The sequence below is a fragment of the Agelaius tricolor genome, unplaced genomic scaffold (assembly GCF_023055355.1).
Source record: "Agelaius tricolor isolate 1412-34295 unplaced genomic scaffold, bAgeTri1.0.p SCAF_8, whole genome shotgun sequence".
NCBI classification, from domain to species: Eukaryota; Metazoa; Chordata; class Aves; order Passeriformes; family Icteridae; genus Agelaius; species Agelaius tricolor.
In genome coordinates, this window is record NW_027269268.1 from 18,146,893 (window position 1) to 18,160,476 (window position 13,584).

At 37.2% G+C, this 13,584-nt stretch overlaps 1 protein-coding gene across 2 annotated transcripts in view; it reads left to right on the top strand.

Annotated features, from left to right (window-relative positions):
- Positions 1 to 13,584, top strand: part of TBCK (TBC1 domain containing kinase) — an 88,470-nt gene that overhangs the window by 65,597 nt on the left and 9,289 nt on the right. For both annotated transcript variants that reach the window (XM_071431792.1, XM_071431791.1), the window contains 2 exons: positions 8,094 to 8,269; positions 11,162 to 11,321. In XM_071431792.1, coding sequence (XP_071287893.1) covers positions 8,094 to 8,269; positions 11,162 to 11,321 — 336 coding nt within the window. The remainder of the gene's footprint in view (positions 1 to 8,093; positions 8,270 to 11,161; positions 11,322 to 13,584) is intronic.

Genomic DNA, 13,584 nt, shown 5'->3' on the forward strand with positions numbered 1-13,584 from the left:
CTGCAGATTAAATTATTTAAAGGAAGCCTTATTTAGCACCTTGTCTATTCTGACTCTTTTTGAAAATCTGTATTTATTTTCTATAGTTTTAAGGCTTTTTCTCATAGAAGATGAGGCATTAAATTACCAGAGTGAATAAAATACAAAATATAAGGCTCAGGATACAGTCTTTGTTAAATGTTAATTCAAAAGTTTCTAATGAATGTTGTGGGTGTTTATTTTAAGTTGTAATACAAATATCAATTATTTAAGTTGAATGTAAACTCATTGAAACGAATTTACTGCTTAGCTGAGGCAGAATTAAAGGAATATGTTTGTAATGATCTAGATACTATTTATATGAGACTGTAACAGTTTGTGAGACAGTCACTCTAGATCATATTTAAGGATTCTAAGCTTGTTTTGCACAGACTTGGTGTTAGGGTCTCCCTGGGTTGTGTTCATCTGCTTTGAATGTAAATGGGGCAGTTGGAGCAGCCAGGGCACTCTCTGCTGCAGCCTTAGGCTCAGGTTCTGGAATCACTGATTGTCCACTACTCCTTCCTCATAAGCTTTTGTGATTATACTTTGAAGTTGAAAACATTTGACCTTTTAGACCTCCCACAATTGGGATTCCATGACTGATTAACAAATGTGCAGAGGGGGAAAGGGTAATTTTACCAGTAAAATTAATTTTTTTTTTTTTTAATCTAGCTGGTTCTTTCTATCTGAATCTTGTAGGAATGTTCTTTTTAATTTTTTCCTCAATTTGGAAATTGTTTTAAAATCAGATTCTAGGAGAACATTAGGAAATAATTACACATCTCTTGTGGCTTAGTAATTTTTCAGGCTCTAGTGGTCCTGATTTGAAATCTGGCTGGCTGACTGAAGACACAGTTGTTATTTTGTTTGTTTTCATGTATTTTACAACTGACTCTGTTTATTTTTGAGAGGGAGTGCTATAGTGGAAATAAGTTATTGTGGCAACCAAAGCCAAACTCAAGTTTCCTGAATGACAGTTTTATTTCATACCTTGTTAAACAACCCATATTTTATTTTTTAAAAATAGTGACCTGCATCTAAAAAAGGGAAAATGAAAGAGCAGAGCAGTGTTTATGTAAATTTACTTTAGGAGACAAGTAACAGTCAGAACAACCCACTGAGTGTGTTAAAATATGCTTTAGGACCAGTGCAGATCTAAATGGTTTAATGTTTCATTCAGCTTCTGATAAGCACAATTAGATACTGCAGTGAGGAATTATCCTCTTGGTGTTATGTTGTTTATTTGTGTGCTTGTAGCACTAGAAGCAATGGAGTTTGGGAGAAATTTTTGAAGTCAAGTTTTGGAGGAGAAGTAGACTGAAGGATCTTAATGGTTTGTCTCCCACACAAACATGCCCAGGTACACAGCTCTAGCTCCTTCCTGCCACTCACAGCAACTCTAATTCCAGCTTGCAGCAACTCCTGTGTGTGCCATACACTGCTGCTGTGAAAGTTATGTCTTAGATGTGTAACTGTGTTATTAACACAAATTTCATTATGTGGGGAAGAGGTGTATTATATCAGCCTAAGGTGCCTTTTCCCTCTACTCCTCAGTCTTCTGTCCTACCCTATTTGTTTTCTCAACACACGTCTCTATAGGAGCCTGCCTTAAGCTAGTCTTGAATTTAGGATTCCTCACATTCCTTCCTTAGTGCACCTCAGGCCAGGCTAGGTGCTGTATGTTTTCTCAGTGGAGTCAGGATGCAGTGGCATCATGATCTAACTTTATTAGGAAGTGCAGTTGGAGGATAGAAAAGACTTTGTGGATGCAGCTCTCTTGCCTGTGGGATGGTGTCAACACCATCTTAATCTACTAGTAAAAGTGTTACAGCTCTGTACATATATTTCCTCTTCTGACATTATTAGGAGTGGAGAATCTGATTATCAAATCAGATTTGATTTGATAGCATAACTAGTGTGAAGGCGTAACTAGAAGAAAGAATCCATGCTGCTTGTAAAGTTGAGCCTAAAACCAAAGTTTAGTCATGGAGCCCATCCTGCAAATGTGAATGAATACATTTTAGGCTTATGGGTACAAATGGTTCTGTTGATGATGATTTTAATATAGCTCAAAAAAGTTTGGGCCCAGGTTTCTAAAATGGGTGGAATGGTGCAGAAATCCAAGATTTATGTGAAAAACACACACAGCTTACACAGTAACTGTCTAGCTGATCATAATGTCAAATTTTTTGTCAATTACTCAAATTCAGTACTCTTCTTAATAGTCACCAGTTAAGGGAGAGCCTGAACAGCATGTTTTGACAGGCTTCACAGTGGTAAATGACTGAAAAATGTCCTAGAGCTGCTTTTGGTAATGCCAGTTCAGAAAACAGGAATGTGAATAAATAGCAACTACAGATGAAAGAAGGTAGATTGTCTAAATCCAAGGTCTCTGACCAAGTGAGATACATGATCACATTATGAAGGAAACTCCTCTTTAATAACTCCTCACCAGTGTTATTAAACTCTGGTGGTTGTTGGTATCTTTTTTTAAGAGGTCAGGGGAATCTCTGACTGTTTCCTAAAGATACTGTAATAATTTTTCTCAAATAAGGAATATAGTTTTTTGTCAAGGACAGAGCATCTATCAAGAGGCTAAAAAAGAGGCTGATGGAAAGCATTCAAGGCTGGCAAGATCATTCTTGCTCCTGCTTTTACTTCAATTTATTGCACATTAAGGTATCCTGTGAGTATTTTCAGGCATAGCTGGATTATGTCTCAGCTTTGTCTTTTGAAATGGTTCCATGCAGTGGTGAGCTGCTTTTACCCTTCTTATATCAGAGGCAATAACTGAGTTTGCAGCATGTCTGCCCTGCTGCATGCAGGGGAATATTGTATCTTTCAGCCCTGCTGATTCAGTTTATTCACTCAGTTATGTTTTTCCATTGAGATGACCTTTCCTTGTGTTTCCTTAGTGATGAGCTGGGTTGGCAAGCAGGGCTCACTTCCGTTTTTTGTAGACTGCCTACGAAGTTGTGTGCAGACCTTTGGAGGATGTTTCTGATTGACAGTTGGCTGGAAGTTGCTGTTTGCACTTCCCAAGGTGTGAGTTCTGAAGTAGGGAGGTTTGTGGAGAAGCCAGGATGGTGGAGAGGGTGGAAGAGCTTGCAAAATGAAAATGGAGCAAACTTAAATAGGAAGTGGAGGGAGGGAGAGAGGGAGCATAAGGAAGGTGGACACTAGGGAATATGGGAAGCAGAATATGATGGCTACAGAGGACTGAATCTAAGTGTAAGAATCAGTTTGCTAGAGAGATTATGTAGAGAACACTGGCACTCAACTGTTGTAAAGTTGTAGAAGAGTTCTTAAAATCTGGGATTTTAGCTGTTCCTCCTTTATAAACAGTCACAATTGAACATCAAAAAACACGGAAGCCTTTTTGTATGACCCTTTGCTAGTAATTGTAATAAAAATGGTGGAGAGGGCAAGTGGAGAGCTTAAACCATTATCTTATAAGCTTTTCTAAATTGTTTTCATCATCTTATTTCTGTATACATGCATAAACTGATTTGAGAAATATGTTTGAAAAATATGGAATGACATCTTTCATGAAATGTGTTCCTTCATGAGGGACATTGATAGTTTAAATAGAGTATTTTGCTTGAACCCCAGATTTTAATTATTTTGACTTCCAGGCTGAAGTTCCTAGTATATTAAATAAACTGCACTAAGTTTTGTCAGCTTCAAAGACGAAGGGGAGAAACCCTGCATCTACTCAGATAAAGCTATCCTTTCCATGGATAGAAAGTTCCTTTATAGTTTCTGTGTTTATCTGATGGGACTGTTAAATTCAGATTCAGCAGAACTATAGATCCTTGGCTATTTTCTCAAAAAAATGTGTATATCTTCATTTAATAGCCATGATGAAATGCCTGTAAGAGATTACAGGCTAATGGGAAAAGAGATAGGAGCTGTGATTGTACCAGCCTCGTGTTCTGGAGTGCTTTAATCTTACTGAAACTTGGCTTCCAAATTGAGAATGGTTAAGCAGCTTTAATTCCTAATATTAAAAAAAAAAAAAAAAAAAGTTCTTAATGCCTATTACTTCTTATTAAGAGCAGTAAATACATATGGATTAGCAATTCCCAGGCCTATTTGAAAATTAATGGGGTGAGAAGAGTACTTTGAAAATAAAGAATGTAGGGTGTTGTGTCAGAGAAACTTCTGGGCAACAAGGAGACTTCAGACTTCAGCTTAGGTACTCTTTCTGCTCTTGCCATCCTGCTGATTTAAACAGTCTTCCCTGACAAACAGTTGCTTATAGCTGAAGAGTCTAAAGCTAGGTTCATGCTTGTAGTTAGGATATGCTAAAATAAGTTTCTCTTAAAACAGATAAAGCCACTTAAGTAGTAAGCTCAGTATCCTAGCACAGTATCTCAGTACACTTGTGCATACATGGATGTGTGAAAATGTGGGTGTCTTTCTGATAATTTTTATGACACCAAGTACATGAGTATGCTCTGTATATGAGCAGTTCTCAATTTCAGTATTGTCAGTATGCAGTTTCTTTCACAATTGCTGAAAGACAAGTTTGTAACTGGACCTTTAGCTACCTTCTGGCAGTGTGCTGAAGTAAAGCTTTTGCCCTTTTTTAGAAAGAGTGTGGGTTTTTTAGAAAGCATGTACCATGTCTGCCTTGGAAAAGAGTAAAGAGATCACTGCAGGAAAATAGTTGAAAGTAAGAAACAAGCATTTTACATATGTGATAAGCTTTCAAGGGTTTTTTTAGCTTTTCCCTGTGGTTATCCTGGCGCTTTTTTTTCTTTCTTTCTCTGTGTCCTGTCTGTACTCCCTATAGAGTATCACTAGCATGGGAATTTTAGGTTGTGATAATCATTGTGCTTTATTGCTTAAAACAAAACAAAACAAAAAATTACAGATGATAACTTCAACAGGATATTGCAAGTAGCTGTCCTGAAATGTGCCTACCTGCCACTTAATGTAGCTGAAATCAAAATCTCATTTTTATTCTACACCCTGTTCACAATTTGTTGGGTATTTGTAAACAATTACTAAGAGACTATCAGTGCCATGAACTTTTTCTGAGTGCAGCTAACCTAACTTAAAGGATTTGGTTTACAGTGAACCCTCTTCCTTCCTTCACCTGCTTTTCCTTCTGGTTCTTCACAGCTGCAAAGCAATGCCTGCAATGACATAGTACAGCCTAAACAGGGAATTAAAGCAAATAGTCCTGACAACTGTGAAGACTCCTGTCTAAAATATCAGCCTGTATCTTACACATCTCCATGCTGAGGTAAAGAGAGTAGGCACTGAGGTGATATACAACAGCTGGAACACTGCTGTATAGAGTAGGAAAAGTGTTAAAGGTTCAGAAGAATCTGCAAGATTTGTGTGTTCAGTGGATGTGGTGGCCTGAAGAGCTGTCTCAACTCAAGTCCAGTTTCTGTAGCAGCTCCTTACAGTTTCAAAGTATCTGTAGCAGGATGGTGTTTATGAAGACAAGGTGTGAGGACGGGGTAGAAGGATTGACAGCTTGATGTTAGCCATGTTTAGTTTCAGTTCATTGGTAAATTCCTGTGAGAAAATGCCTGAGATGAAATATAGTTGTTACCAGATACAGCAGATGTAGTAATTTTTTTTTAGTAATTAGCAAAATTATCTTATAAGCACATGCATATAATTCACTTTGCAATTTGAAGGAAATAAATTAGTCTGATAAAAAAGTTTTTAAAGAAAGAATTGCTGAATCAATTCTATTTCCAGCAAGTCTCTTGAGAAGCTTCAGTTTTGTTCAAAGCCTATATAGAGATGTTACATCACTGAATCTACCATTAAGGCACATCTGGACATAGTAGGTCAAAGCAAAGATGGTTGTAAAATTCATAGCTGAATGTGTTTCTACTTTATTACAATCCAGTTAAAGGGGAAAAAATGCTTTTCCTGGTTATTAAAACCTTTTAGCAGGACAGGCAGTGTGTACCTGTCAAACACTTTGAATGGCTTTATACTTTTAGATAAAGAGAAATGTTTTTATATCAGATTAGGTGAATTTTGTTTGGTTTGTTTTCTGCTGTAGACTTTTAAGGTTCCATTCTTCCCTGAGGTATTCATCCCATCAACTGAATAGACAAGAGCTGTATAAATAAAAGTAGGAAGTGGTTTTGTAATTAGAGTCCAACATAATGTACCTTTTTCTCCAGAAGACTTAATTTGGGTCATCTCAGCCAGTTTCACTGATTTCATAATCCAAGTGTTTATTGTTACCTGTAATCATGTGAACCTGCTTCAAGGACTGAACTCTTTGCAGCAGCTTGCTTCCCTTCCCTCCTTGGTGTTGCTCCTCAAACCTGCTCCTGAGGCAGAAGCTGTTGTCTGAGGATAGCAATGTCTGCCAGTTTGCCATCAGACAGATGAAGCTGTGTCAGCCAAGTGTGTATTTATGTAATCAGTATTTTTCCTACATTTCTACGTTACTGCCTTTCTTGAATCTCTCAAATGTGTCTGCTGTGATTCCTCTAAACATGACACTGCTGAATTCCTTTGGCAAGTCTGAAGTTTGTGAGAAGAGCTTTGAGTTTTTTCTTCCTCCTCCTTTTTAATGCAATTAATTTCCTTGGACTCCTCCTGGGAAAATTCAGCTGTTTAAGTGGGAGATGGCTTTAGGCAGCAGCTGGGAGTTGGCTGTGCCCTGTCACATTGGTTTTTTATGGAAACAGATCTCCCTTGAGTATTGACTATTCTGGTGAAACAAATAATACATTAGCCAGAAATAATGTATATTTCTGATTATAAAGCATCTTGACTCTATTTTTCTGAACTTGGAAGGAGAATGTTGAGACTGGAAATTTGTAACTTCTTCTGTTTTAAGTATTATTATATACAATGGAAAAGGCAGTTGGGTGAGGTAACGTTCCCTGAAGTAGAATTACTGATTTTGTTTGTCATTTTGAGGGCTTTTGGATAACTTCCTTTACAGCCGAGGTATTTCTAAGTGCTGGACTGTCTTAAGAAGCCTATTCTGGGACATAACTCAAAAAAAAAATCTATGTCTCTCTGTTTTGTCTAGCATATTCCCTAAATTTGGAATAGTCCCCAGATTAGATGAGGAACTAGTATGTTTAAAAACAAAAAAAATTTGGGTTAGCAGTCAGTTGGACTAATAACAATTATTAATGCCTCAATTTTCTTCAGAGTGTTCTCTTGAATGATGGGCTATAAGCAAATAATGTATTGGTGTCATTACTGCAATTTAAAACAAGATAACAGAAGTGGAATTTTTTTTGGAAGCAGAAAAATTTTTACTGTGGTATTCTTTAAGAATGTGGACTGTAGAAATTCTAGTACTTGTGAACATTTCTAGGATAATTGGCAATGAATGTTCTCTTATGAAAAATAATTTCAGGTATTATCATGCAGTTTCTTGAGTACTACCAGGAGTGTGCTGTGTGCTGTGTCATAATCTGTCACATTCCCCAAAATAATTTTTTTAATTTAATATATAATTCTCCTGTCCCACAAAACTAAGGACAAATTTTTTGGATTATTTTAAAAAATACCGTATTTCTAGGTATAAGGTAAATCTTATATTTCTGATGTCTTGGTTTGTGCTTGGTCTTTGGGCTGGGGTAATAACTGGTGTTTAGCTAGCTCTGTATCTCCCAGAGACATCCCTGCAGTTTCTCTGGCAAGCTGCCATCTTTTCTGCTCCAGTCATGGGACCTTTCAGTTTCCCTTTTCAGGGAGTGTTTTCTAGCCAGTTTACTTAATTTCTGATGTTAAGAAATGTCTGTGGATGTTGTGAGCCCTTCAGCCACAGTGAATAATTCATTAACAAATCACAAACCGAGATCTTTTGCACAGATTGTCAAAAAATTTTTCTATTTTAACCACTTCTAACAGAAAATAGAGCTATGGTTGTCAGATAGGCATTTGGCACTGCTCTGGAGCTTTTCTGTATGGATAGTTAAACTCTAGTTCAGAGTTAAAAGAAAAGTATGTGTTTCCATTTAATGAGGTTGTTACGCTTGGAGTTTGTCAAATAAGTATAAGTTAAAAACAACCCTGTATCTCTAATTCTTTCACCTCTAATATGAATTTTTTTTGTTTTAAAGTCTAGGGACTCCATCAAGTTGGATGACCTGAAGGCAGAAGTGTCCCCACGAATTTCAGCAGAAGATCTGATAGACTTGTGTGAGCTGACAGGACCCAGCCATTCCAAAACACCTGTTAAGAAAACAAAGCCCAGCAAGCCGAAGCTGCTGGTGGTGGACATCCGTAACAGTGAGGAGTATCCTTCAGATCTGAGTGCCAGCCTTGCTGAATACTGCCTGTGCCAATTGCTGAATCCTACCTGTGCCTATTGCTTCCTCTCTGTCTGCAGGCTGGTGTGTTAGAGTGGTACATGATGGAGAGAGAGGGGTCTGGTAGAGCTGGAGTGGAAGTGCTGAATTCCAGGGGTTTTCAGCATGGAGAGGCCTGGTTTGCAGAGCAGAGGACAAATCAGGTTTTCCCTTCCCGTTGTAAATTGTGGGCTAAGAGAAATCACTTTGTACCAGTAGCACAAGTGCTTTAGTGCTACATTTTTCTTTAGAACAGGTTTTATCAGCAGACCTTCCCCATTTAATATGGCCAATATTTTGGAAAGCTGTGAGGCTTTCCAATTAAATGGAAGAGAGATAGAGAAGAGTTGATAGCTGATGTGCTTTGCCAGTCCCTCAGTGGAAAATGGATTCCTTTTGAGTGCCTTCTAGCTGTGTCAGGTAATGCAACCATGTAGCAGCCATCCTAACTTAAGTCCTCTAGTAGGGATAATCAGAAAAGAGTTGAAGGTGTTTTGGAGCTATGTTTTTACCAGGGTCACTACCCTGTCTATACCTTTCATGTGTTCCTTTTCAAGTATCGTTCTTTGCATAAGGAGTATTTTTTTAATTCGTTGGGTTTGGTTTTTTTCCTGAAGTAGTGTAGTTGCAGGACTGTGATGGTTTGCATTTTGGAAGGGGTAGTCCTTCTTAAAGATGTTTTGGTATGTTTGAAGCTTATAGTAGACTCAAATGTGCTGCCTTTTATATAATAGGTGGACTGATATCCTAACACCCATCTGGTATTAACAGGTAGGAAGTGCCACTAAACAGGCAGCCTGGTAGGTAGTAAAATTGCCCTTGAGTGAACTGGTTAGTATATCATTTGCAGAAGAAAATATCTGGTATGTGGAATATTATCAAATTGTCAGCAGTTACTATAAATGAGAAACCATAAGAATACTGCATTCAGTGTCCTGTTCATTCTTGCAGTAAGGAAACAGGCTTTGTGTTTGTCACAAAATTTCAACAAGCTAAGATAGGATCGGACTGCATGTTTCTGTGGTGTGTGTTTTAGATATGATACACCACTGTGAGGTGATTAGAAAATATTATCATTTTGTATATTTTGGTTTTAGTCTTTTTTCCCCATGGATGTCTGTCACGCTAAAGTTTGCTTTCACTTTGTTTTCTTAGTGTTTTGAGAAAAGCATGAGAGGACTTCCAACAAGTATCAAACATGCTTCATATTTCATAATATGACCCACATGAAAGCTGAGAGATTGTTTTGTAACGAAGCTCATCTTGCAAGGCCAAGACTTATCAGCACTATTTCAGCTGGCCAACAATTCTTCTAAGACTTAGTTCATTAAGCATGTCAGCAGATATATTGGCAGCCTTCCAATCATGTTTTGAAAGTTATAGCTGCATATTTATGGTCTCTCAGGCTCTACCACAAAATCCTGGCCTTTTTGTTTATTGTCTTAGCAATTAGACCTTTTTTACAGACTAGGTCATGTTTTCTCTAGGGGTAATCAGTGGCTTAAGTAACTAAATTTGTCCAAAGTTATTTTCTGTCTAAATGATGATCATTTCAGAACCTAATCAATAGCAGTGGGAGTTATGTGATTATAAATGGGGTTGGGGAGATGGGATTGGCACAGAGGAATAAAGGAGGGATATAATTTTCCCATTCAAAATAGAAATAAACTGACAACATTAATGAATGGTGCATGATCCTATTTTTTTTCTTTCAGATGTTTTTATATAGCCATGCTTTTCCTACACTACAACAATTATGATCATAAAACTGAAACTGCTACATAAATAATGAGAAACGAATGCTACTATTACTCTAAGTCAGTTAAATCTTACCCCTATTTAAGGCAGCTTCTTTATTTAATAGAATTCTGGGATTTAATTAGAAATTTAACTAGCTTTCTGCAAGTACAGTAATAGAGTGACTAATCTCAGTATTTGACATTGTGTATATTTTTGCAGAACTTTGCTGTTTCCCACCTCTTCGAAGCTGTTTTTGCTTATAGCTGGGGAAAGGGAATGTTCCAGGCATGTGTGTACAGTCTATGAAAGTAATTCAGGGTTTTGTCAAGGCCATAGTGCATTTTCATATTCATAAAAAGCTAGGTAGTAGTAGTCCAACTCAATTTTTATTTAAGAGACCTTCACATTCAATATTTATTTATAAAAGCTCGTTGAATGATCATCCTCTGAAACTGAAGGACAGCTAACTGTGATATCTCAGAGTTTTTTGCTTTTTGCTTTTCAATACCCATTACACACTTGCTTTTAGTGGGACTGCAGATAATATACATGGTGTATTATTGTCTGGGAATCTGAGGTCATATACATTAGAATTTCAATTTGGATCAAAATAGTAGAGGACTTGTGAGGGTTGACAGGAAGTTTGAGGATATTCCTGATAATCCCTGTTTAGTTTTGGTTCTCATTTTAAGTACTTCATTCTTTTTGCATAAAATGCCTCTGGAAGAGGTGCTCCAGCTGCTTATTGGTATTTGGCTCCTCTTAGCAGACTAGAGTTGAAGTGAAATCCACAAAATTTGGTGTACTGGGGATATTGGCTCTTTAGTACTAAGTATTTAATTTAGCAGATCATTTTCTGTAGTGCTGTGCTGTGTCCTTTTTTGAACCAGCTTTTCATTCTGTGCTTGCTTTCATATGTTGTGTTGGAAGGTTTTTCTCCATATGAATAAACAGTAAATGAGGTTTGTCAAAATATGATATCACAAAAAACCGATGGTGCTGTATCATGGCAGCCAGGGTGAAGAGCAGGTTCATCCTGCAGCTATTCATGCTCCACAGCTTTCTCTGCCTTTCACACCTCCTTAACTGATCCTCCTCAGCTTTAGCCGTGGCCACATCTCTGGCAGCATCAATGTCCCTTTTGCATCAGCATTTACTGCAGAAGGGGATCTCATCCAGTGCCCAGCGACTGCCACGCTGCAGAGCTTCAAAGGAAGAGTTGTGGTGATTGTAGGAAATGCAGTGAAGAACACAGCTGCTGTAAGTATATTGCTGTAATGTATGTTTTTATCCTTAGAGATACATCAATAGCAAGCATATGGCAGTAGTAAAATAAATGCCAGAGTCTGGAAAATTTAGATTAGGATTTTGTGCATGATGACAGGATTTGGGGTGGTGTTTTTGTTGTTGCTCATTTCTGCTTCTAGACAAAGACATTTCCCTTCAAGTGGTCCACATCTGAGAAGGCTGATGTTTTGAAATGAAATTGTTGAACATTATCTTCTTCAGCTTTAAAATCTTTATTGTTGTCGTGCTGGAGAAGTGCCATCAGCATTTCTAATGTGCATCAGTCAGAGCTTTCAAAATTGGCTTGCATTTACTTTTTGTGGAGTTAGGAAGGGCACATAAGGTAAGTTAGATAGAGACAGATACGTTATGAAGTGCAAAGGAAATAAGATATAATTCATATTACCACTAGTAAGAAACCATGTATTGCCCAGTTTTTTGGAATCACTTGTTCCTGCAGTTGTGCTTAGTGAAGATGAAAATGGTCCTTACTGGTAACTTTTGTATTATATATTTATTGCCAGTGCCTTTAGCTAGACAGGAAGAATATTCAAACTTGCCTGTTCCTTTCTATAACAAAATATTTGTTATAGAACAGAACAGGTAAGTTTGATGGTGTTGAGAACTGCCAGAGGAACAAGTGAAAGTGCCTAAGTATTTCTTTCACTATACTTCTCTCAGATGAAGGAAAGTTATCCTTTTTTTTTCAGACATACTCTTAATTATGGTTTAACTTTAGTTAACTGTTTCTTAAGCCTGTTTACTCAAAGGACATGAACTGTAACCCTGATATGACAAGGAATGCTGTGAATCATTAAAAGGTCTTCATGTCAGGAACAGCAGAAGCATCAGCCCAACACGTGGTGTTCATTTAATACTTGTAGGGAGTTGTAAGTAGATGGAGAAATCCCCTTTATAACCTGCATTTCATCATCTAGAAAATTAACTTGTGATATGTATCAGGTTTCTTAAATAGTAACAGAGATGGCATGAAAGAGGCTGTAAACCATCTCTCACATAGTTTCAGTAATGAGTATGTGGCTTTGTGTGTGAATCCAGGTAATTTCATCTTTTATAATGTTTCAAAATTTTTGAAATGAACATGAAATGTTTCCTTTGCTGTGCAGCTAAAGAAATCTTGCAGTGTGCTTAGTGCAAGTACTTCAGTCACATGGGAGGTGCTGTCTTAGCCTCTAAACCCAGATTTTCAGCAGCCAAGACAATGTTGACCCAGAATTGTCAATATTGTAGCTTTCCATAAAGAAGAAATGCTGCTTTGACTCTTGATTTGCTTTTAGGGTTCTTGAATTCCTAGCAAAATAGTTTTGAGCTTCAAATAGTAACAAAATACTAGATTGACCAGTTTGACCACAAATTAATTCAATACTAAAGCCTAAATACTGGTTGGAACTCACCAGCTCTACCACACCCTTAAAGTACATGTAACACATGTACTTTGACTGTACATAACAATTATCAATTTGACTGTAGATAACACCTTTTCTTTTGTGGATAATTTTTAAGGCCACTTTCAGTTTTACTCTGCACAGCTGCAGAGTCTGTCACACCCAAGCTATGTAGCTCAAGGCTTGACAAGACCAATAGTTTTTACCTTCTAAATTTTACTAGGTAATCCAATCAGAGGAAAAAATTTAAAAGTGAATGCATGGAAACAAAACCAGTTTTTGTCCATGTTATAAGATGCTCAACTTTAAATGTATATTTTCTCAACAGAGGTATGTATTTCCAGATGGAATGAGATGAGCCAAAAATTGTAACTTCTGCCATAAAGGAGAATTTTTCAGAAGTGATATTTAGTCCACTAAAAATTTGGAGATTACTATATGTTTTGTTTAAATTTATATAGGACTGAGAGGCAGGGGTGAGTGTGGAAAAACACTAATGTTTATAGGGCTGCTGGTAATTAGAAGGTTGAATCTTCCAATTGTGCTTCATATGAACAGCCTACTTGGCATAACTTAAAAATAACTTAAAAAGCAAAGTCAAGTATACTCAACAGACCTGTCAAAAAGTCTTTTTGCACTTTGTTTCTGTTTCTATTTTTTGCATTTGATTTGTTGCCAGATGATAAAACATTTAAATTGGAAAGAAAATGCTGTCTAGAATTATTATATTCTGAATAGAATATGAGATGTGAGAGGGAAAACTGAAAGCTTCACCACACCACTGTTGCAGCAAGAGGATAAGGAAGGCAGCAGAGTCTCATAGTGCCTCT